At 52.6% G+C, this 25,369-nt stretch overlaps 3 protein-coding genes across 7 annotated transcripts in view; 2 read left to right on the top strand and 1 right to left on the bottom strand.

The window, feature by feature from the left end:
* Positions 1 to 504: 504 nt before the first annotated feature.
* Positions 505 to 3,918, top strand: Sh2d3a (SH2 domain containing 3A). Its single transcript, XM_021217659.1, is given in 6 exon segments — positions 505 to 582; positions 584 to 889; positions 1,648 to 1,749; positions 1,752 to 1,811; positions 2,744 to 2,993; positions 3,596 to 3,918. Coding segments are annotated over 6 exon segments (1,119 nt in total).
* Positions 3,919 to 4,247: 329 nt separating this feature from the next.
* Trip10 (thyroid hormone receptor interactor 10) lies at positions 4,248 to 18,760 on the bottom strand. 4 transcript variants are annotated; one of them, XM_021217741.1, is made up of 15 exons: positions 18,646 to 18,760; positions 17,363 to 17,478; positions 17,201 to 17,257; positions 14,615 to 14,762; positions 14,465 to 14,527; positions 13,836 to 13,940; positions 13,608 to 13,736; positions 12,838 to 12,984; positions 12,526 to 12,720; positions 10,971 to 11,138; positions 10,656 to 10,765; positions 6,477 to 6,609; positions 6,112 to 6,260; positions 5,506 to 5,627; positions 4,248 to 4,953 (listed from the first exon to the last, which is right to left on the bottom strand). In XM_021217741.1, exons 1-15 carry the CDS (start codon positions 18,667 to 18,669, stop codon positions 4,805 to 4,807), a joined length of 1,815 nt encoding a protein of 604 aa, XP_021073400.1. In that variant the 5' UTR covers positions 18,670 to 18,760; the 3' UTR covers positions 4,248 to 4,804. The 4 variants fall into 4 exon arrangements, with proteins under 4 accessions (XP_021073400.1, XP_021073401.1, XP_021073404.1 ...); XM_021217742.1 differs by having other exon boundaries at positions 5,506 to 5,624; XM_021217745.1 differs by lacking the exon at positions 10,971 to 11,138 and having other exon boundaries at positions 5,506 to 5,624.
* Positions 18,761 to 20,831: 2,071 nt separating this feature from the next.
* The window catches only part of Gpr108 (G protein-coupled receptor 108), a 12,844-nt gene continuing 8,306 nt past the window's right edge, over positions 20,832 to 25,369 (top strand). The window contains exons 1-7 of one of the 2 annotated variants that reach the window (XM_021217837.1): positions 20,832 to 21,006; positions 21,634 to 21,753; positions 22,364 to 22,414; positions 22,597 to 22,679; positions 23,520 to 23,641; positions 24,884 to 25,068; positions 25,165 to 25,269. In XM_021217837.1, the coding sequence (XP_021073496.1) occupies positions 20,881 to 21,006; positions 21,634 to 21,753; positions 22,364 to 22,414; positions 22,597 to 22,679; positions 23,520 to 23,641; positions 24,884 to 25,068; positions 25,165 to 25,269 (792 nt within the window). In that variant the 5' untranslated portion in view covers positions 20,832 to 20,880. The remainder of the gene's footprint in view (positions 21,007 to 21,633; positions 21,754 to 22,363; positions 22,415 to 22,596; positions 22,680 to 23,519; positions 23,642 to 24,883; positions 25,069 to 25,164; positions 25,270 to 25,369) is intronic. The other variant, XM_029531392.1, reaches the window with a different exon arrangement.

The following is a 25,369-nucleotide window of genomic DNA, read 5'->3' as shown; positions in this document are numbered from 1 at the left end:
CTCTCAAGTTTGGTGTGGTGGTGCATTCTATAATCCCCAGTGCTCAGAAGGCAGAGGCAGGCGGATCTCTGTGAGGCCAGCCTGCTCCACAGAGTGAGTTCCAGATCAGCCAGGGCTATGTAGTAAGACCCTGTCAAAAATAAAAAAATAAAATAGACTCTGCCATTTAAAGCCACTCTGGATCACATAGAGTTTCTCGAAAAAAATAAAATAAAATAATTACAAACTCAGAAATTCTGGAGTCCTGACCCAACGGTAGAACACTAGCCCAGAACCCCACAGTTTGAGACTGTGAATATGGCTCAAGCGTAGAGTCCCCTGCCTAGAATCTCCTAGTGAGGGGCTGGGGGCATGGACCGGGAGTAAAGTCCTCCTCTTCACCCTACCATGACCTCTCACCTCCCACTGAGGAGTCCCCAGTGAGGGACTGGGGCCTTGGTCTTGGGTGGAACCCCTGACTCAGGGTGGTTCTTGTCCAGTGGGGACGGGGAGGGGTCTGGACACATGCCACCTGTTCCGCATCATCAGGAAGCTGAAGCCCTTCTACTACAAGATGGTGACTTCCTTGTTTGTGAACTCGGAGTCCCCTGAGGGCCACCCTGTAATCTCCTTCCGTTGGCGAGGCAAGACTCTACATTTTGAGGTGTTCCAAGTAACACTGCATCCCAGGCCTGGTCGCCCACAGGCCCTCTTTCAGCTCAAAGATGAGAGATTCGCCAGTAGGTTTGCCCTGGTGGTCCAAAGTTACATGACTTTCAGGTGCCCACTGTCCCGGGCCACAGGAGCTGTGGTCTCCAAGCCCGGAAGTCATCAGAGGCCACTGATGCGCAGCCTCAGGGAGGATGTGCTCACGGACAGCCCGGCTGCAACCAGGTCTTTCAGGTACTCGGTATGGGGGATCCTTCTTATTTCAGACAGGGTCTCGTGTGACCCAGGCTGGGCTCAAAGTCACTGTGTAGTGGAGGATGACCCTGAGCTACTGATCCCCCTACCTCCACCTCTGCCGGTCTTGTCTCATAACTAAGAACTGAGAAGTGCCATGTTTGATACTGATTGATGATGGACTGATGACACTGGTTGGTGGCATTTTCTCCTCTCAGGATGGTCCCACAGTCCTTTGCGCCTTTTTTGTCTAGCCCTAGCAAGAGAAGCTCCAGCCAGCCTACAGATTTGAACTATTTAGGAAGAGGTGGAGATGGCACCAGAGCAGGTGAGGGGCCCCCAAAGTGCCAGTGGCTCAGAGATTGACTCTGCTACTCTCCCTTAAGTGAGCTCGGTCCCCTGGACCCACCTCTTGGGAACCTTGGTTTCTTGCTCTGGTCAACTGACAGGCTCTACTATATTGACAGAGGGATGTTAAGTGTGCATTCAACTCGAATGCTATCCCCTGGTGTCCTTATGCATGTGCATGCACACCCACAAACACACAGATACATACACCTTCAAATTTAAAGCCAGTATCCAGAATTCAGAACACTCCCAAAGTGTTGAAGGTTTATCTCTGAGGTTGCAGGCACTGGGAAGGCGTCCTCAGTTACTGGGTTGGACTGGTAGCTGAAGCAGGAAAGCCAGCGGCTTGCATCTCATTCCCACCCCCTCTGCCTCTGTCTTTTCTGTACACACCCCTATTTCTCCTTGTCTTCGAAGCACCCGCTGCTTTTGGATCCGCCCCTGCACGCTGCAGGCAGTGAACCCACCGTGCTGAAGGGTCTGCCTCACCTGGGAACTATGACAGACAGTCTCAGAGCCTCTCTGATGGACAGCTTTCTGATGGAAAGGCTCCCTCCAAGCCACTCTGGTCACCCTCCCTAGCCTCTGAATAGCCCCCCAGATCCTGCGAACCCCTCCCCCGCAGTGCCCATCCCTCGGAGAAAGACTCCAGACCAAGCTATCCAGAGCCAGAGACTTGGTGGTGGGAAGCTGAGAAGGTGACTAGGAAGGGAAAGCTAAGGTTAAGAAACAGCCCAAGGCAGGTAAGGCACAGTCAAGGCCTCTCACCTGAACCTTCATTTAGAGCCTGCATCAGACGCTTTAGCTCTCGTTTAAAGCCCAGCGCGCAGCCTCCCGGTGGCACCTTCGTAGATGACGCCAGGTGCTTTCTAGCCTGGACACCTGGATACTGAGACAGGAACCCCACCTAATCCTCTCTTTCCTGTCACCTGCACCCAGGTTTCCTCCCCATCCCTGTTCCCAACACGCGTGAGGCAAGCAGGGCACCACCCATGACTCCAGCCAGACCCAGCAGGTCCCCTGTCGCTCCTGGCCTCAGCACCAGTGGCAACTCCACCAAGCCTTTCAGAGCGGCTGTGCGCTCTCCAGAGGCCCCCCGGCCAGTGCCAGCGTCTCAGTCCTATAGAGGTGGAACGCAAGGGACTGGGGAGTTTGTGATGGGAAGGAAGGCAGGAAGTGGGTTGCTTAGCCACCTCCACCAACCCCAGGTTCCTACTCTGCTCATTGATCCTCTCCCTGCCCTAAGTTTTCCCCTTGTTGCCAGCCCCCCTTTTAGGCTTCCTGCTCTGTGCTACCACCTTTGCCATATGCTCCTCCCCGTCCCAGCTTCCTTCCCAGCTCCAGGCTCCCCCTCCCGCCCTCCATGCTTTAGGCTCCTCCCCTGCCATTTCCTGGAGTCATTCTACTCTTCCTCGCCCCTGCTCTAGGTCCTAGATTCCTCCCTGGCCTCATCCTAGGTCCCTCCTTCTTTCACTAAATCCTTCCTCAAACCTAAGCACCTCCCCTTCCCTAGTCCCTGCCCCTATCCCTGACTTCGCCGGCCCCTCCACCCCCGCAAATCTTTGACCACGCCCTTGTTCCACCTAGGCTCTACTCTTCCCACAGTACCCTGCAACCCAGCAGAGTGCGCCTGCTGGAGGGTGAAGAAACCTGTGGGCCGCTGGACGAGTCCCGTGACCGGCTGCTGCGCATCCTGCTTGGGGTCCGGCAGGTGGCCCTCGATGCACCCCTGTTCCGCAGGGCAGCTGCCCAGTGCCTACAAGGTGAACAAGGGCCCGCCCCTTGGAGGCCTCTTAGGCCAAGCTTTCCAGTCTCACCCAGCTGAGACGCCTCACCCCTGGAGAGGGGGTCTAACTGCAGCCATGAACGCCAAATATTGCTTCCCACAATAAAAGGGACCACTGAGCCAGCAGAGCTACATCCATGGTGTCTCACTCCAAACTCTGGCCTAGGAAGATCCTCTCTCAGAGGATCATGGGTATTCCCTCCGAGAAGACCCCTTCCCTAGTAAGAATCCCATGTCTTTGCTGGGCCCAACCCAACTGCTAAGACTCTTATGCTGGGTCATTTCTAAGACCTCAGATGTCTCCACCCTCGAAAGGGGCAAGCTGGGTGGGCATGCCCCTCAATCCCACCCTCCAGGCATGTATGTGCCCTATGGCAGGGACCCCTGCACTGAGCATCCAGACTGTGCCCCATGGTTGTCCTGCAACCTGCTCTCCTGTAGAAATCAAGGGGGTACCCTTCAGCTAACCCCTGGCCAGGCACTCCCCCATGGCTCCTGCAGGTCAAAGTTCTTAGCATTGAAGGATAGGTATGGGAGAGGCCTGAGCCACACCCCCAGGGCACCTGACTCTGCCTACAGGATTCAGACCCAACCCAGCACCATGGGAGGCACTGACCACCAACTTCCTGTGCCGCCTACTGTGGGGGAGCAAGGGAGCCCAGACCGCCAGAGCTGACCACATACAGAAGTTCCATCACATCCTGAGCATCCTGTCCCATCAACTAGAACTCCTTATGGCTGAGAGCCCATCCCCCATCCCTATTACACTGGAGGGACCCCAAGAAGGCTGCCCCCCCCCCCCGCTATTCAAGAGGCTACGACCTGAACTTGGTGCCCAGACTCATCACTCTAGCACTTGGGAAACGCAGACGGGAGAATCGGGAGTTCAAGACCATCCTTAGCTACTTAAGTTTGAGGCCAGCCTGGGCTCTATGGAAATTATGGGGAAATTGTTTTGAATTCCGCCCCCTCCCAGGTCCAAGTTTATAAGAATCTTCCTCTTAAAATGGACCCCAAAGAAGCTGGGGTGTAACAGCTGCCTCCTTTTTACCAATAAACCTACTCAAGTATCCACAGAGCAACCCTCACGCTCCAGTATGAACTACTCACTCCAGCAGCTGGGAAATCTCTGTGCGCTCTAGGGAAACGGAAAGGTAGAAATGCCTGGTACAAAGCACTGGTATCACAAGCATGGGTAACATGCACAAGGCGGGCTTGCCAGGGCGCACCTAGGTTCACCTCCATTTATTCCACACGGGTAGCTTTTATCTCATTTTAACTTGGGCAGGGTGCATGCAGGTATGAGTGTGACTGCCAGAGTTGGCACACAGGGGACCTAAGCTTGGATGTCTGTGAGCTTTGGGAGCTGCTTTTGAAAACCAACTCCTGGTCCTCTACAAGATAAAGCTTTATCTTTGGATAAAGCTCGCAGTACCAAGCCACCTCTCCACGTAGATCCCTTTTGAAGGTCCATTCCCGACACTGGAGGTGCAGACTCCAAGAACTTTATATAATTATATATACTTTTTTTTTTTAATATAAAACAAAACTTGGCCCAAACCAAGCGGTGGGAAGAAAGATCTTAAATGACAAAATATGTACAACCACGTGGGAAGCCACAAGTAGGTTCCCTGTAGGGTGACAGGTGAGGTGAGTGAGGGACAGCAGGTTACACAGGTCTTGGCCAAAAGCCACGTGGGCAGGAATAAAGTGCAAGGTCCTGGGGGGCCCCCTGTGGCCCAGAAGCAGCAGCTGACAGCCCTGCCCCTCGTCCCCCTCTGGCAGGGTTCAGTTGAGGGTGACTCGGAGGTAAGAGGTGGGCACATAGCCCTCGGCTCCCTGTTTCCTCCTGACCCGCGTCCATCCATCACCCTTGTCTTCCTCCATCAGACTGAGATCTTCCCCCTCGGACATGGAGACGGTTCCCTCGCTGGATCCTGATGGGGAGTAGTGGGGCAGGTCAGATTTGGTGAATCTAATCAGAAGTCATGGCTCCAAGCAACTGCTACATCCCCTGGTGTAAGGGGATCTGGGATCTCCTAATCTCAGTGACAAACTTCTTGGATGTCCGAGAGGGAGCTTCTAGATTGTCTGAATTTAGATGGGAAGCCCCACCGTGAATATGGGCAGCACCATCCCACTGGATGGGGTCCTGTACTATACAAAGGATAAATTGAGAGCCTGAGGCAGCTCTGTGGGTAAAGGTGCCAGCTGTCATGTTTGTCATGTTGACAGCCTGAGTTTTGATACCCAGGACATAGATGGTAGGAGGGAACCCACCTCTCTCATACACAACATAAATAAAAATGGTTTCAAATAAGAAATAACCCCTTCCTTAAGTTGACTCCCCAGGTCCTTCCTTTGGCTAATACTGGAGACTGAATGGAGGGCCTCATGGATGCCTCTCAAGCACTCTATCACTGAGCTACAGGCTTCCGACTAAGTTCCTTTGTCAAAACAAAAACATTTAACTCATGCTATAGGCCCACCTTCAAAATGGTAGATAGCCACGCACTGGCCGATAGGGGATGCAGGCTCCTCAAAGTCCTCATCGAACTCAGTATAGATGGGGGTGTCCTGGCCTTCCCCTGAAGGGGGCTCTTCTGAGCTGCTTGAAAAATGGAAAAAAAGACAGGAGCATGACCCCCAGGGTCTCTGAGTCACTACCCTGGCCCTCACTGGGGGATTCTAGGCAGAGCTCCACCCCTGGCCACACCCCAACTCCTCACTGGGGGATTCTAGGTTGGGACTCCACCCCCTGACCACATCCCAAACCCTCATTGGGGGATTCTAGGCAGAGCTCCACCCCCGACAACACCCCAACTCCTCACTGGGGGATTCTAGGCAGAGCTCCACCCCTGACCAGCCCCCAGGCCCTCACTGGGTGATTTTGGGCAGGGCTCCACCCCTGACCACATCCCAAACCCTCACTGGGGGATTCTAGGCAGAGCTCCACCCCTGACCAGCCCCCAGGCCCTCACTGGGTGATTTTGGGCAGGGCTCCACCCCTGACCACACCCACAGCCCCTCACTGGGAGATTCTAGGCCAGTGCTATACCAAGCCCACCCCTCAGAACTGCCTCTGGCTTCCCTACCTCTCCTTATTGTCCTGGGAGCCACTGTTGGTGCTGCTACTGCTGCTATCAGGCGGGGCAGTAGTTGGGGGATCAGGGGGCCTAGCGTGACGGCTTAGGCTGTCCCCTCGGTTACTGAGGACCCGGGTTTCAGCTTCTGCCAGCCAAGCCTAGGGTTGGTGGGAGATCACAGCATGAGTTCCCAAGCAAGGTTTTGAGGTCATCCCACTCTGGACTGGGGTCATTTCATGACATCACCCTTGCACACCCAAACCTTGGATGGTAGGCAGCTGGATCCTACCCCCCCAGCACCTCCCTGTCCCCCACCCCACAGTGACTCATGCAGCTCTGCCTGCCACCAGGCCTCCCCAGGGCATGCCTCTGACCTCATACTTCTGCACTTCCAACTTCAGCCTTTCAATGTTGCCCAGGGTCTCTGCAATGCGGGGCTCTAAGCTGGCAGGGTCTCCCATTTGTGGTGTTTTCTCATATACATCTTTCATCTTCTTCAGGGCCTCCCTGCGACAGGACCGAGACAGAGACAGACAGACAGGAAGGAAAACCAGGTTCAAGGAGAGGCAAGACTCTGGTGATGGAGACAAATATCTCTGTGTTCCTGTGCTGAGCTGGAGGACAGCAGGTTTAAGGTCAGCCTCTGCTACAACGGCGAGTTCAAGGCCAACCCAGGCAACTTAGTGAGACTCTGTCTCAAAAAGATCAAAACAAGACTACAGTTGACTCAGTGGGTAACCCAAGCACATAAGCGAGAAGACCTGAGTTCAATCCCTAGTGCCCAGGTAAAAAGCCAGGCATGGCATCGTACACTTGTAATCCCAGCACCAAGGAGGCAGAGACGGAAAGACTAAACCAGCCACTCTAGTTACATCTGAGCTGCAGGTCAGTTAAAGACCCTGTCTCAAAAAAACAAGGCCGACAGGGGAGCTGGCTTTGTGGGTAAGAGCACTTGCTGCACCAGTCTAAGGATATGCGTTTGAATCCCCAGCACCCATGTAAATACCGGGTGCAGCTCCCATGGGTGCCTATAGCTCAAGTGCTGTGCACGACAGAGCTAGGAAGAGGCAAAGACTAAGAGACCTGCTGGCCATGAAAGCAGCTGCTGGTTCAGCAAGAGACCTTATCTCAAGGGAATGCGCTAGAGACAGAACAGCCATCAGTGAGACCCTCTGAGCTCCCTGTGCACAGCTAGCTACACATGCACATCCACATTACAGGTTGCACACACACCCACAGAGGAAACTACCTGTCCCTGAGAAGCAGCTCTCAAGGTCGGCCTGTGGCCACCACAAGCATGACTGACCACACACGTGAAATGAAAATAAACAAGCCAGGCACGGTAGAAGGCTGAAGTTCCAAGGCAACCTGGAAAAGTTAGCAAGACCCTGTTCTCAAAATAAAATATAAAAGTAAGGGGCCAGCAAGATGGCTCGGCAGATGAAAGCAGCTGCAACCAAGCCTAATGACCTGAGTTCCGTCCCTGGGCCACATGTAGTGGAAAGAGAGAAACGACTCCAGCGAGCTGTCCCCTGACTTCTACCTAGGAGACACGTCCTGGGTAAGCCCATCCACAAAATAAAACAATGTCTAAAAACACGATAAAAGATCAAATAAGTCAACTGAAAAGCCAGGCTTTTTTTTTTTTTAACTCTCAGCAGGCAGATGCTTCACGCCACTATAAACACCCAGGTTGGGTGCAGTTCCAAGAGCGGCTTCTGTCCCATGACTTCCAATCTGCGGAGAAGGCCACATGTGAGCAGCCAAACAGAATTTGGCCGGCCACCTGCTAACAAGTGGCAAGCGTCACTCCGGTTATATAAGGAGGCTGGGCAGAGAATTTTGTTGCTTGGAAAGAATGACTAAAGATTTCCTTGTCCTTTTCAATCTGGCAGATTTTTTCACGCTAATATTTTTGGGTTTCGGCGTTAGATAACTCAGCTCTCCTTTCCCGCCTATCAAGACGGTGACTCAGACTGACTGAGCTCCTGATGGTGATTAGACACAGTGAGCTGTCTTGGCATTAATGGGGGAAGGCTCTCTGGGATGGGCATTTTGTTTTATTTTGCAGTCTTTGAAACTGAGCCTAGGTGCCAGTTTTGTCATTCTAGCTACTTGGGAAATGGAGGCAGGAGAATTCAAAGTTCCAGACCAGCCTAGGCCATTTACCCAGACCTAGTCTCTAAATAAGAATCATAAAAATAAATAAAGCCCAGCAGTAGTGGTGCACACCTTTAATCCCAGCACATGGGAGACAGAGGCTGGTGGATCTATGAAGTTTAAGGCCAGCCTGGTGTATGGAGCAAGTTCTAGGACAGACAGGACTACACACAGTAACCCTGCCTTGGGGTGGGGATAGGGAGTTAAAAAAAAAAAAAGAGGGCTGGGGGCATGGCCAGGGGTAGAGTCTTTGTCAAGAGTCAGGGTCTCTCACTGGGACCAGTGAGAGGCTGAAGGCGTGGTTAGGAGTGTAACACCCCTTCATGTCCCCTACTCCCTGGAATCCCCCAGTGCTGTTAAGGGTGGCTCCTAGGCTACAGAGGACAATCCTGTCTTAGAAACTATATTCAACAGTTTGTTGTGGCAAAGTATATATTACCATAAGCTGGCTATCCTTTAATGTATCTATTTGCTTATTCATTTCTTATCACACATGCCTGTGTGTGCACATACATGCCACAGCACCAGTTTGGAGTGGGTTCTCTCCTTCCACCATCGGAGTTCAAACTAAGGTCGTCAGGCTTGTGTGGCAAGTGCCTTTAGTCACTGAGTCAGATACTGTGGGGACCAGTAATTTTCTTGTCTTTTGCTCAGTGATGTGTGGACAAAGACTGCACAAAGGGCTCACCAGATTCCCTCTGCTACAGTGATGTACAGGAAACGGAAAATAAAGGACTCTTTCTAGTTTTTATGCTTTTGTTCTTCACTGCTATTGTTTTGAGACAGTATCTCAAGAAGCCCAGACTGGCTTCAAACTTAGAATCCTCCTGCCGGGGCTGGTGAGATGGCTCAGTGGGTAAGAGCACTGACTGCTCTTCCAAAGGTCCTGAGTTCAAATCCCAGCAACTACATGGTGGCTCACAACCATCCGCAATGAGAGCCGATGCCCTCTTCTGGTGTGCGGCAGGAATCCCCTTTAAAACCATCAGACATGGCCGAGGAGATGGCTTCAGCCAATAGTGTTCACTGCACAGGCACAAGGCAGGACTTCGATTCCCAGCTCCATTGTACAAAGCCTGGCATGAGACTTCATATTTGTAATCCCAGCATCGGGTGGGTGATCTCATTGGCCAAACAACCTAGGCCACTCAGTAAGCCCAGGTCCCAGTGAGAGACTCTGACTCAATAAAAAAACAAAAAGTCAAGTGAAGCCTGTATAGTGGTGCAGGTCTTTAATACCATCACCTGACATCACTGTGCTTTCGAGACCAGCCTGGTCTATATAGTGATATAGCGAGTTCCAGGCCAGCCAGGGCCACATGGTGAGACCTAGTCGAGGCCCCAAGGCCTTACACCATTACTGATACTATTGTGTGCTTACACACAGGAGCCTAGTGTGACTGCCCTCCGAACAACAAGCAGCTTAAAAAGTCAGACGCAGATATTTTCACCCGACCAATGGACAGAAGTTGGTGACCCCTGTGGTTGAATTAGGGAAAAGCTGGAAGAAGCTGAGGAGAAGGGCAACCCTATAGGAGGAGGACCAGCAGTCTCAACAGACCTGGACCCCAGAGATTACTCTGACACTGAGCCACCAACCAGGCAGCATACACCGCTGATATGAGGCCCCCAACACATATTCAGCAGAGGACTGGCCGGGTCTTGACTCACTAAGAAGATGCACTGAACCCTAAAGAGACTTGAGGTCCCAGGGATTGGGGAGGTCTGGTAGGGTGGGGGTAGAGAGGTGGGGACATTCTCTTGGAGATGTGGAACAGAGACGGGGATTAAAAACTGGACTATAAAAACAGGTTAAAGAATAAAATAATAATAATAATAATAATAAACACTTAACTTTTTAAGAAAAGCAAAAACGTACAAACAAAAAGGACAAGGTACGGGGCTGAAGCGCCTGCTCAGGGCTTTAAGAGCATTTACTGAGCAACCTTGAGAACTGGAGTTCTGATTCCTGCATCCATGTAGAAAGCTGGGTATATAGCCACATGCCACCTGCAACCTTGATAGGCAGAAACTGGATATTCAGAGCTGGCTGACTGCCAGCCTAGCAGAAAAGAGCCAAAGACCCTGCCTCACAGAAAGAGAATGAAGAAAGAGGATGCTGACCTCCACCCATGACCTTCAGAGCCCAGATTGTGTTGGCAAAAGACTTGTGTACCACTGAAACATAGTAGCAGCCGGGATGGGGCCCTCAGGAAGCCCCCCAAAGTGCTGTGTTGGCAAAAGACTTGTGTACCATTGAAACATAGTAGCAGCAGGGACAGGGCCCTCAGGAAGCCCCCCAAGTGCTCTTCAGAGGAGGCTATGCCCCAGTCCTTGAGCAGCCCTGCTTAGTTCTGCATTCACCTCTGGTCTCCTCAGCCTTACACGCTCACCTCTGGTCCTCCTCCTTCTGCAACTCTCGGTTCCGCTCTTCCAGCTGCTGCTGGAGTCTCTTTCTCTGCTGCTCCGGGGGCAGGTGACTGAAATCTTCGGTAGCCACAGTCTGCAAGGTGAGACAGGGTCTGAGTTCAGGATCTGCGACCCTGTTTCCCAAGCGCCTCTCTCACTCCTGAGATATCAGGTCCACCTTCCTCCCCTAGCAGGGATTTTTAAGGAGTGAGGCCATGCACAGAGCAAAGCTGGAATCTGGGGGGACCCAGCAGGCGGCAGGAAAGAGCCCAGGGTCCCACCATCCGGCCTTAACTTACCCCACGGCCACCTCGGAAGCTGCGGAAGGATGCTAGCCGCGGTTTGACCGACTTACTGATCTCGCTCAGTATGGCCAAGGGGTCACGGCCAGAACGGGGGGATGAGGGTCCATCAGACAGGGTGGAGGGTAGGTGACCCCCCAGGAGGGACAGGGATGGGGGACGTGGCTAACCGTGGGAGCCCGGGAAGGGGGGTCAGGTATGGAGGCGCGAGGATGTAGTCGGAGAAGGATGGACGGACAGGAAACAGGAAAAACAAAATGGAGAAAGAGGGAAAAATAATGATAAGAAAACCACAACTGAATGATAAGATCACACAGAAAACACCTATAAAAGCAACCACAGAAGGTTTGGGCGGTGCCAGAGAAGGCAAGAGAAGGGGAGCCAGGACCAGCAAGAGGGCTCAGCAGGGAAGGGATTTGTGCCAAGCTGAGTTCCACTCCCAGCACCCAAGGATAGAAAGAGAAAACTGACTCCCATAAGCTATTGTCTGACCTCTATACACTCCAAAATATAAAAAGCAAATAAATTAAAGACTATGAGGCAGGTGCCAGTCACTCCCCAAGCCTTCTTTGTCCCTTGAGTCTTAGGGACTCATACAGCACCCCAGGAGATGAGACACCCGCCAGGTTTTCAGTGATTACAGTCTAGAAGGTAGGGTGCATGACAGAAGTAAAGGCTGGGGACAAAGTGATGGCTCAGTATGAAAATCTGCTTGCCACCACCAAGTACAATGACCTAAGTTTGATTCCTGGGACCAAGGAGAGACCTGAGTCCTGAAAGTCCTTCCGTGGTATCTACATGTGCTTGAGCACGCACACATACACATAATAAACATAAACATACATGTATATATATGTAAAGAACCAGGGTGGTCAGACACATAGGCTAAAGGGGACAGGCAGGGGGATTAGAGGTGGGAGACATCAGGTGCTTGCCTACTACAGAAGTCCAAGTTCAAGAGAGGAGGGATGGCAGGTGGGAGGAGGGATGGCAGGTGGGAGGAGGGATGGCAGGTGGGAGGAGGGATGNNNGGCAGGTGTCAGGTAAGAGGAGTCTAAGTTAAATGGGATGGAAAAGAAGAAGGGGGGGGAACAACTGCAAGAAATAGCTAAAAGAAAGAGTAACTGTGGAAGAGATAAACCAAGGGGTGTCAAGGCATACACTGGACCCTAAAAGTCAAATACCCAAGGAGTGGAGGGTCCCCAAACACATAGAGACTGGAGATAAGCAAGGACGACTCCCAAGGATTGGGTGGCAATGCCACAGCTGTCAGGCCAACATGAGCTCTTCAAGGGTCTTAGGATTCAGCCGAAGATGCCACAGGCCCCCAACCCTGTCCCCTCTCATGCTCAAAGGGACTCAAAAACCAAGCCAGTGGGCTCTCGGACCTGCCTTCCTGTTTCCTTCCCTCCAGCCTGGGCCCACAGCCAAGAGGAAAATTCCTGCCCCAGGACTCCGTGTTCTATGTGGCTGGAGCTGACTCAATGAGGACCACGGCTAACTGTCCCCACCCATCCCACCCACTCCCCACCCCAAGAGCTCCGGACCCCACCTTGTTCTTTTTCCCGAAAGGCCAACGCTTGGCGCGGCTCCGGCTGGAGGCTGCTCGGAGCTCAGGCCTGCCATCCGGGGCGCCCAGGCTGCTGTCCGAAGGCACTCGGTTGATAACTTGGCTGAAGTCTTCAAATTCCAAGTCCCCCGGGCGGGCAAACCCTGACTTGTGTAATTCGATGAGGACCTGTGAGTCCTTTGGGAAGGGACCACGGAGTGAATGGCAACCAGCGGCTAGTTTAAGAAGCTCTTTGGGGAGCCACCCTTCCTCAGCCCACACCTCATGCCCCATGGGCACATGCCGAGCACCCACGTTTTTAGCATCCACGGACTCTGCGGCCACCTTCATGCCTTCCAAGCATTTGCCAATAATGGGAACCACCTGCAGTTCAGCCTCAGATAAGAGCCCGTACCCGGCCCCCAGGCGGGTGGCCCGGCGTTCGTCCATGTCCTGCAGCTTCTGGAGAGCAGAGGAGAGTAAAGGCTAAGTCAACCCTGCAAACCCCTCCAAGCCCAGGCTTGATCAGAAAGTCAGAATCGCATCTGCCCTCATGAGCCCCGGGGTCAGGGGTGAAGATGCACGGCCAGGAGTGTTTTGTGAGCAGACCGAGAAGCTCAGAAAAGTCTTCTCCCAGGAGGTTACAAAGAGACGGGGCCTGAATAAAGAATACACGGAATATAGACAGTCCTAACACCAGGGTTGGGACAGAGAGTGGGGAAGAAGGCTAGGGAAATTTGAGACCTGGAGCTTGTTAGAGTTAGGGCTTAGAAGAATGAATAGGAGTTTCAGAATCAAAGAGTCTCTTTCTTTCTTCCTTCTATCTCTCCACTCCTCCCTTCCTTTCCACCCTTCTGAGACAGGGCCTCTCTATTAAGCCTTGGCTCCCCTGGAACTTGCTATGTAAACCAAGCTGGCTCGGAAACTTCTGCCATCTTCCTGCCTCTGCCTCCAGAATGTTGGGACTACAGTCGGGCGCCACTCTTTCAATCTAGGAGTAAGGATTCTACGAGCTGGGATTCTAACACCCGAGTGGGGAGCTAAGGAACATTCAGGGACTTTGTCAACAAGCTTAACGCACTCACATCGAATATCTGGGGCATCTGCGAGAAGTAGAAGTGAGCCTGGTCGCGGTTGAAGCGCTGAAGCTGGGCCGCGTATTCATTCTTGCTCTCTTCCGCCATGTGGTTCCGAAGGTGAGCTTGCTGCTTGGCCTGGGGCAGTGGGACGGCACGGTAGAGGTCACGGTCAGGTACTGGCCTCACCACACTCAAGATGGCACAGGCCTGTCACGGACTTCACCCGATACCCACCTTCTCCACATCTGCCTTGGTGGCATTAATGTCCTGATCTAGGCGCTCGGCAGTGTGAGCCGCTTTCTCAGCCTCCCGGCAATCCCGTTCAAACTTCCGCTTACTCTATGCAGGAGACCAAAGTGGAGTGAAGGACCTGCCTTCCCCCAGGAGCAGAGTGGGCTGTATATCAATCAGAGCACTATGTGGGTGGCACACACCAGTCACCCCAACACCAGGAGACAGGAGGATTAGGACTTCAAGGCAAACCTGGACCACCACATGAGACTTTGTCTCAAAAACACAAAACAGAACCGAAAGGATGGCTCAACAGGTCACCCGAGTTCAATCCCCAGAAACTCCTCAGAGGTAAAGGAGGAAACTCCAGAAATGTCTTATAGTCACACACACACACCTCATGATGTGCAAATGCCCCCCTACACACACACACACAGGGAGAGAGAGAGAGAGAGAGAGAGAGAGAGAGAGAGAGAGAGAGAGAGAGAGAGCACAGTAGGTGTGCTGAGTACCCCACAGGGAGAGGGGCCCTGGCCACAGAGCGTGAGTGGCTCTGTGAATAAGCAGTCACACATCGCCAGCTCTTCTGGGCCTGAGCTACCAGCTGCCCCCCCCCCCCCAAACACACTCACATTCTCCAGCTGTTTGAAGCCATTCTCCAGCTGCTGCTGGGCCCGACGACCTTCCTGGAAGTGCTGTGCAAACAAACGGGAGAGCCTCAATGAGGTCCCAATGGGGTCCTCAGCGAGGAGCAGGAGCAGGGCTTGGATGGGGAGCCTCACCATCTTCCTCTCCTGCTTCATCTCCTGTGAATACTTAGTCAGCTCCAGACACACTCGGATACCGAGGCTCTCAGCCACCAGCTCTCGCTGGCCCGCGAAATCATTGACCTCCTGCAGAAGCTGGACAAATGACTGCTGCTGGCTGAACCTGGCAGAAGGAGACCAACAGAGTTCAGGACCAGAGATGGACCTGGCCTGGCACAGTGACATAGGCCTGTCATCTCAGGGCAGGGCAGGGCAGGGGTATCGAGAGTTTAAGGTCAGCCTTATCTACATAGTGAGTTTGAGGTCTGCCTTTGCTACTTGAGACCCTGGAAAGAGAGAAAGTGAGGGTGGGGAGGCAGAAGGGACGGAAGGAGTGAAAGACAGAAGGAAGGAAAAGAGACAAAAGGAAGGAGAAAGGAAGGAGAAAGCAAAAGGAAAAAGTGGAATGAAGTCTTGAGCTACATCTGTTCACAAGTCTGTGTCCCTAACTTCCAGAAGCATTTTGCAAACCGAATTCTTGGAGGAACAGTGCTTATAACATCTGTACTGTTGTCGTTTGAGGCAGGATCTCCCTACATAGCTCTGTCCGACCTGTAACTCTCTGCCTGGCTCTGCCTCTCAAGTGATGGAATTAAAGTTGTGAGCCCACCATGCTCAGCCTTTGCAACATCATCTATGAGTCACTCCCTGGTTGGTGGCAGAATACTAGAATCAAGTGTTGGTCTGGGTTTTGAAGCTGGGTCCAGTTACAAGGGTCCCTAGGCTAGCTGAGACCCCTTGTTCTTCCTGCGTCAGCTTCAAGCCACGATGCCTAGCTCTCTTATCAAATTTTAGAGGTATGAATACGATAATCCTTCAGTAGCCATGGCCACCATTTCTAGGGTACTTAAAGGGTACCAAAGTAAAGGATGCTCGAGGCTGTCTATACAGCAGCAGGATTTGCACAGCATCTGTGCTGCTGGCCCAGACCCTCTCTAGATGACTCAGGGCTCCACTACAATGTAAACACTACGCACTTAATCCAAATTGTCTGGATTAGGGAACTGTGACCAAAAAGTCTATGTTCCAGAAAGAAATGACTTTGTTGGAGTGTCTTCCGTACTTGGGCTGGGGCTAGAGGTGCTACGTGGGCCCAGTGCCTAGATCTATCCCAGTACCCCAGAGGCTGAGGCAGGGAGATCAAGAGTTTGTGGTCACCCTGGGCTATAGAGTGAGTTTGAGGCCAGCTTGGCCTACATGAGACCACATGCACTCACACACACACACACACACACACACACACGCACGCACGCGCACACACACACACACACACACACACACGAGCACACACACACGCACACACACACACACACACACACACACACACACACACACACACACGAGCACACACACTTTTTTTTCCCAATCCTCGGAAACCCTGGAAGAGCATTCACATCAAGCCACAATGACACCAGATCTCCCAAACAAACAACTATCTTAATTTCTGGAGCTTTTTGGAGTAAAACTTTTATTTATGTATTTAATCAAAATACAGTCTCACAAAGTAGCCCGAGATGGCCCAGAACTCACAATCTTCCAATCGAGAGTGCTGGAATAGTAGACGTTTGCCACCATACCCAGCTCAACTTTTAGATTTTTTTTTTTTTTTTTTGGTTTTTCAAGACAGGGTTTCTCTGTGTATCCCTGGCTGTCCTGGAACTCACTCTGTAGATCAGGCTGGCCTCGAATTCAGAAATCCAACTGCCTCGGCCTCCCGAGTGCTGGAATTAAAGGTGTGTGCCACCACGCCTGGTTCACCTTTTAGATTTTTTAAAGGGAAGGGTTTAGAATGAAGGTTAAAGTTTCTGGAAGTAGCTACAGAAGCTGGCTACCAGTTTGTTTGTTTAGAATTTTGAGACAGGGTGGCATGTAGCCTAGACTACCCTCAAACTGACCACATAGCTGAGGCTAGCCTTGAACCAACCCTAGGGTGCTAGGATGACAGGCATGCACCAACATGCCCAGCTTTGGCCACTGCTTTTAGACACAGAAAGTCAGTTCTTTGATCGCACAAGATAGAATAGCAAGTTCTGCCATCAGACCCATTTCACAGATGAGAACAGAGGCAAACAAAGTCACTGATACATTAACGCTCTTGGTTTAAGAGACCAGTCCTGGCTAGAGGGAGTAACAGGACAACCGAAACCTTATCTCAAAGATAAAAATTAGGGCCGGTGACATGTCATAAAGGCTAAAGGTGCCTGTGGCTAAACACCAGAGTTTGATCCCTGGGATCCACATGGTGAGAGGCAAGAATATATATATATATATATATATATATATATATATATATATATATATATATATATATATATTAAGTAAGAAGCCCCCAAATAACTCAGCTACAGCACGTGAGGGGAAAATAGAAGCTGAGACTTTACAAACCAAAAAGGGCTCTCTGCTAGAAGCGAGTAAATTCCACCTTAGGACATCCAGACTCCTAACAGGAGGTGGGACTGGAGGTGTGAGGTGGAGTGGCCTCTGAGAAGGTGAGAGACCGGCGCCTACAGCACCCCCCCCCCGCCCCGCCCCGCTCCCCCTCCAGTCTTATCCCATTCTTACTTGACTTCGGGGTCATCTTTGGTAGGTCTCTTGGGAAGATACTTTTTCACCAGGCTCCTAAGGGTTGGGACAGAGGCAGGGAGGCTGAGAACGCGGCCCTCCTGCGGTCTCCCCATCTCCCCTCGGGGTCCCAGAGCAGTGAGCACCCACCCTCGTGCTCACCGGAGTTGCTTGGCATAAGCCTGCTCCACCTCGGCGCGTTCTTTCACGAACTTCACGTATTTGTCCAACAAATCCAGCCCCCACTGCGTGTGGCGTTCCAGCACCTCAAACTGATCCTGATTGCAGGAGCGCGATTGGGGAACGTTAGTGTCACCTGGGTGGGAGGCACCGAAATCCCAGCGACCCGGAACAGCGGAGGTGGGGTGGGGTGAACAATCTCTCGGGGCTTAGCGGTTCCAGCAAGGGCTGGCTGGCTTCCCCAGGCGCCGCCCCGGCGTGGCGCAGGGGAGGCAGGAAGCTGGCGGGAACCCCCATGTCCTCCTCCAGGGAAGGGCTTGGACAACAGGGCTAGGGCCCCAAACCGAACAGCAGAGTCTCTCGGAATCGGGGTGGCCAGCAAGGGTGTGGAAGGAGGCTAAACTACTCCAGCTTCCCCCCCCCCCCTCTAATCTCCAAATTCCAAAAAATCAAGAGGGCTTGGCACAAAAATCAGGCACAGAAGGGATGAGTTTGTGCCGCTCAAAGTGCGTGGAAGCAAGGTCCGGGGACCTCTATGGCCAAATTTCCCCATTCGCCAAGATTCCCCGGGATCCTCAGTTGAGTGACTCAGTTTCCCCTGCTTCTGTGATGCCTCCACTATAGTGGTTCACCCCCACTACATCCGAAGATTGCACCGCCTCCAGAAAGAGGAGGGGTCAATAGTCCGACAAGGATTCAGGGAAACTTCTAGGGCTTCCTGGGTGAGGTTAAGAGGCGGGTAAGGGGTGGCTCCGCCCAGCGCCCGGGGCCGAGTCCTATAGCCCCTTCCCCTCCCCCTCAGAGTTCCAATTGTAATCGGGGAAGGAACCCGGTAAGGCCCCACGTGGGACAGAAGGTGACCAAAGGGTCCCCTCCCCCTCCCAGCCGGACAGGCGGGCGACGGGCAGGGACCCAGGGGCCGTAAGATTAGCCTCCAAGCCAGGCCAGGGCGCTCAAAATAGGTGACCTCACCCAGCTGTCCCCCCTCCCTGGCCTGGTCCAGAGACTTCTTCAGATGGTCTTACTCTCAACTCTGTGCCTCAGTTTCCCTATGCAGGTCCTGGGCAAAGTATCCCTACGTCCTCGGAGAGTCTTAAAAGTCCCAAAGGAACTTTTGAGAGAGTGCGGAGGGCAGAGGGCGGGGACCCAAGGGATCAGCTGCAAGGGAAAGCGTGGAGTCCGGGCTAAGGTACTTCGGGGACAAAGAGCGGAGAAGCCAGGACCCCAGCAAGGGAGAACCGTGGGAGCTGAAGAAAAAGACTCACCCACAACTCGGTACCCCAATCCATGCTGCTCTTGCCGCCCAGGACGCCACCGCCTCCTGCCCGGGTCTCCGCCGCCCTCCACCGGAGACTCAGCCCCAGGGCAGTGTGCCCAGCCTCGCCCCTCCCCGCCACCGGGCCACGCCCACCAGCCTAGACTACAACGCCCCTTCGTGCCTCACCACGCCTCTACTCGGCCGAGCCCCCAGCGGGGGGCTCTGAGGGCGGAGTCCAAATGATGCTCCGCCCCCTATTTAAGGGCCATGAGCCTCCTTAAAGGATGCCTCGATTTATTTTCCAAGTTTGTACCCCATATTTCTCTCCTCTACCATCCCAAACTAGTCATCCTTTCCCTTCAACTTCGCATTTTTTATAAAGGGTCAAGAGATCAAAACCCCAAATCCAAGCAGTCTCTCCCACGTCTCCCCACTCCACGGCAGGGAAAATCTGTGGTTGGTCATTAGGTTCTTGCGGGGGACCTACTCGGCTCCAGAAGTCTCCATTTCGTCCCACTAATAGTCTGTTTCCCTCCGGCCACAGAGATGGGATGACTTCGATCTTGCTCAGGATGCACATCCAGCCAAGGCCAGGTCCATTAGCACCCCCCACCACCACCACCACCACCACCACCGCATCCTGACTTCTCTTCCTTCCCGCCAGAGTCTCCTCTGAGAAACAGAGGACAGGTTGTCCTTCAGGCACCGTTCTGGGCTAGGCACACACTCACAAACACACGCGCGCGCGCGCGCGCGCGCGCACACACACACACACACACACACACGCACACGCACAGCAGCACCTCGCACTTGCACTTGACTACGCATTTTCCAGCCTCATTCAGTAAGTAAGGCCCAAATCAGTACTGCCCCTGGAGATGCCCAGGTATCGCCACCCCCAACCCCTTTAGATTCTGGGACCCTGGGGCTTAGGAGTTCGGGTCTTCTCAATCATAAAAGTCCTTTCACACCTTGTAAATCCCCTTAAGACTCCCGGATAAAAGGGAAGGGGCCCTGGTGGCTCCCACCCCACTCTTCCCGGCTGTAGGTGCTTTCTCCGCCGCTACGCAAGTGTCAAAATACCCTCGTGCAGCAGCTAGAAGAGCAGACTAGACTTCTGAGGAAAGACGCCTTGGAGCCAGTGCTGGAACTGAGGCTCCGATAGGCCTTGGCCCCACCTGCTGGTGGTTTGTGGGCTAAGCTCTGAGATGTAAAGTGGGGTAGAGAGATGGTGGGGGAGGGTGGAGAAGGACTCAGAGACCCAGTGACGAAAAAGGTATCAACTACGGTGGAAAGCTTCGTGCCAGAGTCAGCAATCTAATTAAGAGTTGCAAGCTGGGCTGGTGAGATGGCTCAGTGGGTAAGAGCACCCGACTGTTCTTCCGAAGGTCCGGAGTTCAAATCCCAGCAACCACATGGTGGCTTACAACCATCCCTAACAAGATCTGATGCCCTCTTCTGGAGTGTCTGAAGGCGGCTACAGTGTACTTACATATAATAAATAAATAAAATTAAAAAAAAAAAAAAGAGTTGCAAGCTACAACTAGGGTCCAGCCGTTGGAACTCTTCCAGGTCTGAGGACTCTCAGTAGGAGTTGAGGAGCCCATGTTTCAGGTTGAAGTAGGGATTCAGCTGCTGCAAGAAGGTTAAGCCTGGGGCGGAGTCTTCAGGTAGGATCTACAGTGGCATTCAGCCTAGGATTAGAGATCAGCATAGTGTGAAGAATTTTGGGCTTTTCGGTGGCCCAGCAAAGTTGAAACAAGGTAAGCTCATAGACGCGTACGTTTACTAAAAGCTCCAATTCTGGCCAGGAGCAGGGTCCGGGGAAGTGAGGGGTGGGAGAGGAAGTGCACCCTTGGGGATACTGGGAAATGTAGTTTATGCATGCTTCGTTGCACGGATCCGCTCCCTATAGAGGGTAATTCTGGGTAATGTAGTCTTGGACCGTTAAGAGTTGCTGAAGGAATTCCGCTTTAAGGGACGGATATGGGTTCCTGGATCATTGGTGAATTGTCCTGTTCCTCAAACTACATCCGGGACAATCTGTTTAGCGATTGGAGAGTATGAAAGCCGGGGCTGAAAAGGATAAGCACGCCCATTTGGGAGGTCTTCTGACAATCAAAAGCATCTCAGTTGATAATTGGGTGACTAGACCACGTCGTGCGACTATAGGCTGAAAAGTGGGCGGGTCTTATCAGGCGTCAGAGGCTGTGTTGGGGGGGGGGCAGTCGCAGCCCCAGAGATGGCAGTGAGCGAGAGGAGGGGGCTCAGCGGCGAGAGCCCTACGCAGTGCCGATGGGGATACTTGTCGCTGCTGGTGCTGATGCTGAGCGGCTGCTCAGGCCGTATCCACCGGCTGACTCTCACAGTGAGCCCCGCAGGCTTGGCCTCGCTGTCTCCCCCCATAGCCCCGCCGGTGGATGGAGCAGCCGCACCCCCCACTGCAGGCCGCTAGTGGTCTCGTCCCGGGGTCTCCCCGCCTGGTGCTCGTAATGGGTTGGCCTGGCTTAGAGGGCGGGGCTTCATCTCCTGGGACCCCTGACTCCTGGCGCTTAAACTTTCAGGGGACGCTTGGTAACACCTATAGGACCTTCTGGGAGGAAAGGGTACCACCTGGTAGGATCTTCCTGGAATTCACTTCAGGGAGTGGCGGGAGACTACTTTGAAAATTTAGCCCAGATAAAATCGAAAACTTTTCCGGGAAGTCGAAACTATTCACACCAGCCCATGTAGCTCACTCTCGGGCTAGTGCACATCAATATGGGGCCTGTCATGGGGTTGCCAGGGTTTCAACCCCTGGACACGCAAACCCACCCTGTAGCTGCCTCGGACTGAAGTAGGAAAATGTCACCAGCACCATTACGATGTACCCAGGAAGGCTTTCTCACATGCTCCTGTCCTGAGTAAAAATGTACAGAGACGCTCAGGGAAACACACCGTGGTGCTGGACTTGGTGGGGAGCGTTTGCTGCCACTGTCTCTTTGGTTTCCCGCAGGGGGAGAAGCGAGCTGACATCCAACTGAACAGCTTCGGATTCTACACCAATGGTTCCCTGGAAGTAGAGCTGAGCTTGCTGCGACTCGGCCTCCAGGAGACAGAAGAGAAGTCGCCGAAGGTGAGGGGGTTCACGGGACGGTTCTGTGCACAAGTTCTGGAATTCTAACTTAGCTCTGTCCCTCACCGGTGTGGTCTGTGGCAAGTCTCATAGCCTTCTTGAGCCTCGGTTTCCCCACCTGTCACCTAAGAATGAATACAGTGTCTCATGCGGTCTGGGATTGGGGGTACAGTTTAGTCATCTTAGTGTCTCTGCTGGCTGAGGCAGGAGGATCAGAAATTAGCCAGCCAGTATATATGTAACATATATGCATGTATATAATGCATTTTAATCATACTTGCTTCTCCCCCTAACCCCTCCAAGATCCATTCCCACCTTCCCAAACTCCTCCCAATCTCATATCATTTTTTTAAAAAAAAGATATGGCCTCACTATGTAGCCCCAGATAGCCAGGAACTCGGTGTAGACCAGGTTGGCCACAGACTCAGAGATCTGCCAGCCTCTGTCTCCCAAGTGCTGGGACCAAAGTGCTCTTTTTTTGTTTGTTTGTCTCACCTGGGGCCATACCCTCCCTCCCTCAGCATCTGTCTCAGAGCAGAGCAGCACTAGGCTCCATTTCTTCTGCAGAGGACAGTTGGGGAGCCCTTCCCTTTTCCTCTTTTTCCATCAGGTGGGGTTCAGCTTGAGCAGAGCTCGGTCTGGCAGTGTTCGCTCCTACTCGGTGAGTAGAGAGCATCGGAAGGGATGAGGGAGAATGGGCGTGGTGTTGGGGGCCTATCTTCTCCATGTTACGACTACAGCCAAGGAGGGGCAGGGAGAGGCCGTGGGTGGATGGGGAAGCACACTGAACAGGGCTAGATCCATGTGCGGCTGTAACCCCGGCCCCCTCTGTCCACTCCCCAGAGCCGGAACTCCCATGAATGCCCTCTGGATAGAAACAGCAGCAACTTTCTGGTCCTGTTCCTCATCAATATCAAGGAACTGCAGTGAGTTGGGATGGGGCAGCCCTAGGGAGAAAGCCAGTCACTTGCTATATGGTACATTATGGGTGTGTGTGTGTGTGTGTGTGTGTGTGTGTGTGTGTACATGCTGCTGGAAATTGAACCCACTGCCTTAGAAATTGTAGAAAAGTACCATACCCCAGCCACACCATCGTCCTCTCACTAGGGGATTCTAAGGGAGGTGGGGGCGGGGGGGATCCTCCATCCCTGAGTCCCAGCCCATCACTGGGGGGTTCAAGTACCCCTGAGAACCCCCAGCCCTCTTTGTACTTTTTAAGACAGGATCTCAGTAAGTTTTACCAGTTTGGGCCTTGAGTCCACTCTGTAGCCCAGGCTGACATTGAACCTGCGGTCCTCCTGCCTCAGCCTCCCAAGAATCTTGACTTACAGGCCTTCTCTCTTGTAGACCAGGCCATGTGATCTTTAATTTGGTGCTGAAATGGCCCATCCCAGTGAATTGACAGTTGCTATTACAGGCAGCCATGAGTGTGTGAGCTACTGTGGTAGGCAGTGGCCAGGTGCTGAGCTTTGGTGACTAGTGGCTCAGAGTGATATACCAACCCCTTAAGAAGGGCATCCATAGCCGGGCGTGGTGGCGCATGCCTTTAATCCCAGCACTCGGGAGGCAGAGGCAGAGGCAGGTGTATTTCTGAGTTTGAGGCCAGCTTGGTCTACAGAGTGAGTTCCAGGACAGCCAGGGCTATACAGAGAAACCCTGTCTCAAAAAAAAAAAAAAGAAGAAGAAGAAGAAGAAGGGCATCCATACACAGTCTATGCCTGACCAACACTTGACCTCCTCCTTCCCGATTCCTCCCCTCACGCCAGGGTCCAAGTCCGAAAATATGGGGAGCAGAAGTTGTTCATCTCACCTGGCCTTCTCCCTGATGCTCCCACCCAGTCAGGTCCCCCGAAACCAGACCCAGCAGGCGCCCCCAAGGACAACCGCGGTAAGTCCAGGAGGCCTGCAGAGCTATGCCAAAGACCAGCTTCAACACTCCTGGGAAAGTTAAACCAAAGCCGGCAGCCAGGTGTGGCATCAGCGACTGGGGTCAGGGCAGATGACATTTGGCAGTTTAACTCTCCTCGCTGTTCTGGGGGCCAAAAGATGGTGGCTTCTAACGGTTTAACTCCTGCTGATAGCAGCAGGGAATTAAGAAAAGAAACTTAACTACTTGGGCTCTGTACTCTTTGGCTCACAGACCTCCTGCTGATCAGGCCAGAGGCTCAGAGTTCGTTAACTCTTCATGAGTCCGAGAAAAGGGGAAAGAAAAAGTCAGGCTCACAGATACACACACACACAAACACATACTGGATGAAGCGGAAAAGGGCTACACTAAAACTTTATTATTGCTTTCAGCTTTTTATAGCTTTTTAGACACACGGCTCTTTATGTAGAAAAAAACTTACCTCATAGATAAAATGTTACACAGAAGGGTAGTTACAGAAAGAAGGATGTTGATCGTAAGTTCAGAGCAGTGTTTCAGTCTATCAGCTCATAAGCTCAAAGCAGCAGTTTCACATGGCCTTGCCTTATCGTGGTGCATGCATGTGGCTTCATCCTCAGATCTGACCTAGAATGAATGTTTTTCCTTGATTACAAATCTGTCTCAAGCCTATTTCTCTTCTTAGTGTAATTTATAAATGATCACTGTATTCCTTACTATGCAGCCTTTATTCTAGGAGAGGGGGTACATTCTGTTCTTAAGTCTTCTAACTTTATTATATCTTTCTAGTAAAACAACTAAAACTGTCTCCTTCAACGTTCTTCCTAAAATTATTTGAATCAAATCAGGAATTCTATAAAGTCATTATTCGTCTAAACAGCATTAATTCATGAAAGTTGATCTTCATGTTGATCTACAGGAAGTTCACCCAATAGGGTGGGCTATTACCCAGAAGTGATCACACCAGGCTATAGGCAGTGAGGGTCTCTAGGTGTCCACTCACACCAAGTCAAGTGTGTAGGAGTATGGCAATGACACACACAAGGAAACACATCAGTGGCAAGAAGCAATCCTGGGACAAAGTCTCTGGAGGCTGTGTCTCCCCAGAGCCCTCCCATCTCAGCCACCCAGGACAGTGGGCCATCTCCAAGGAGCTCGCTTGTACGCCACAGCGCTTGCTGTGTGCCATCCACCAGAGCTGCCCTGGATGTACCCCGAGTTTTCTGCCCATTTGTCTTTTGACAGTCATTCACCCATCTCCTACAGAGAATCAGACAAAGCCTACAGTGCCCCAGGTTTCAGGGGGCAAAACTACCCCAGGGGGCCACAGGCCCTCATCCGAGCGACAGCCACCCACACAGGACCACAGTGGGAAAGAGAAGGATCTGGTGTTGGGGCTGGGCCACCTCAATGACTCCTACAACTTCAGTGTGAGTATCTGCCCTGCTCTCGTGTCCCCACCTCCCCTGAACCGGGCCATGGCTAAGGAACCCTCCAGACTGACATCCCCTTCTCCCCATGACCAGTTCCACATTGTGATCAGCTCCAGGACTGAGGAAGGCCAGTACAGCCTCAACTTCCACAACTGTCACAACTCCATCCCAGGCCAGGAGCAGCCGTTCGACCTCACTGTGAGTGTCAGGACAAGGGAAGCACACATCTGAGCGGCTGTGTCTGCATTCTGTGGTTTTCTTTGTTTTCTAATCACACTTTACTTATTGGGGGGGGGGG

This window comes from Mus pahari, chromosome 18 (assembly GCF_900095145.1).
Source record: "Mus pahari chromosome 18, PAHARI_EIJ_v1.1, whole genome shotgun sequence".
NCBI lineage: Eukaryota > Metazoa > Chordata > Mammalia > Rodentia > Muridae > Mus > Mus pahari.
The sequence above is the reverse complement of the archived record's forward strand: the minus strand, read 5'-3'. Positions and strand labels throughout refer to the sequence as shown.

Coding starts and splice junctions, on each gene's coding strand:
- Trip10 (XM_021217741.1), bottom strand. CDS start 18,669: ATGGATTGGGGTACCGAGTTGTGG. Junction 14,763..17,200: donor AAAGATGACCCCGAAGTCAA/GTAAGAATGGGA, acceptor TCCTTCTGCCAG/GTTCAGCCAGCAGCAGTCAT. Junction 12,721..12,837: donor AGTCCGTGGATGCTAAAAAC/GTGGGTGCTCGG, acceptor CCCTTCCCAAAG/GACTCACAGGTCCTCATCGA.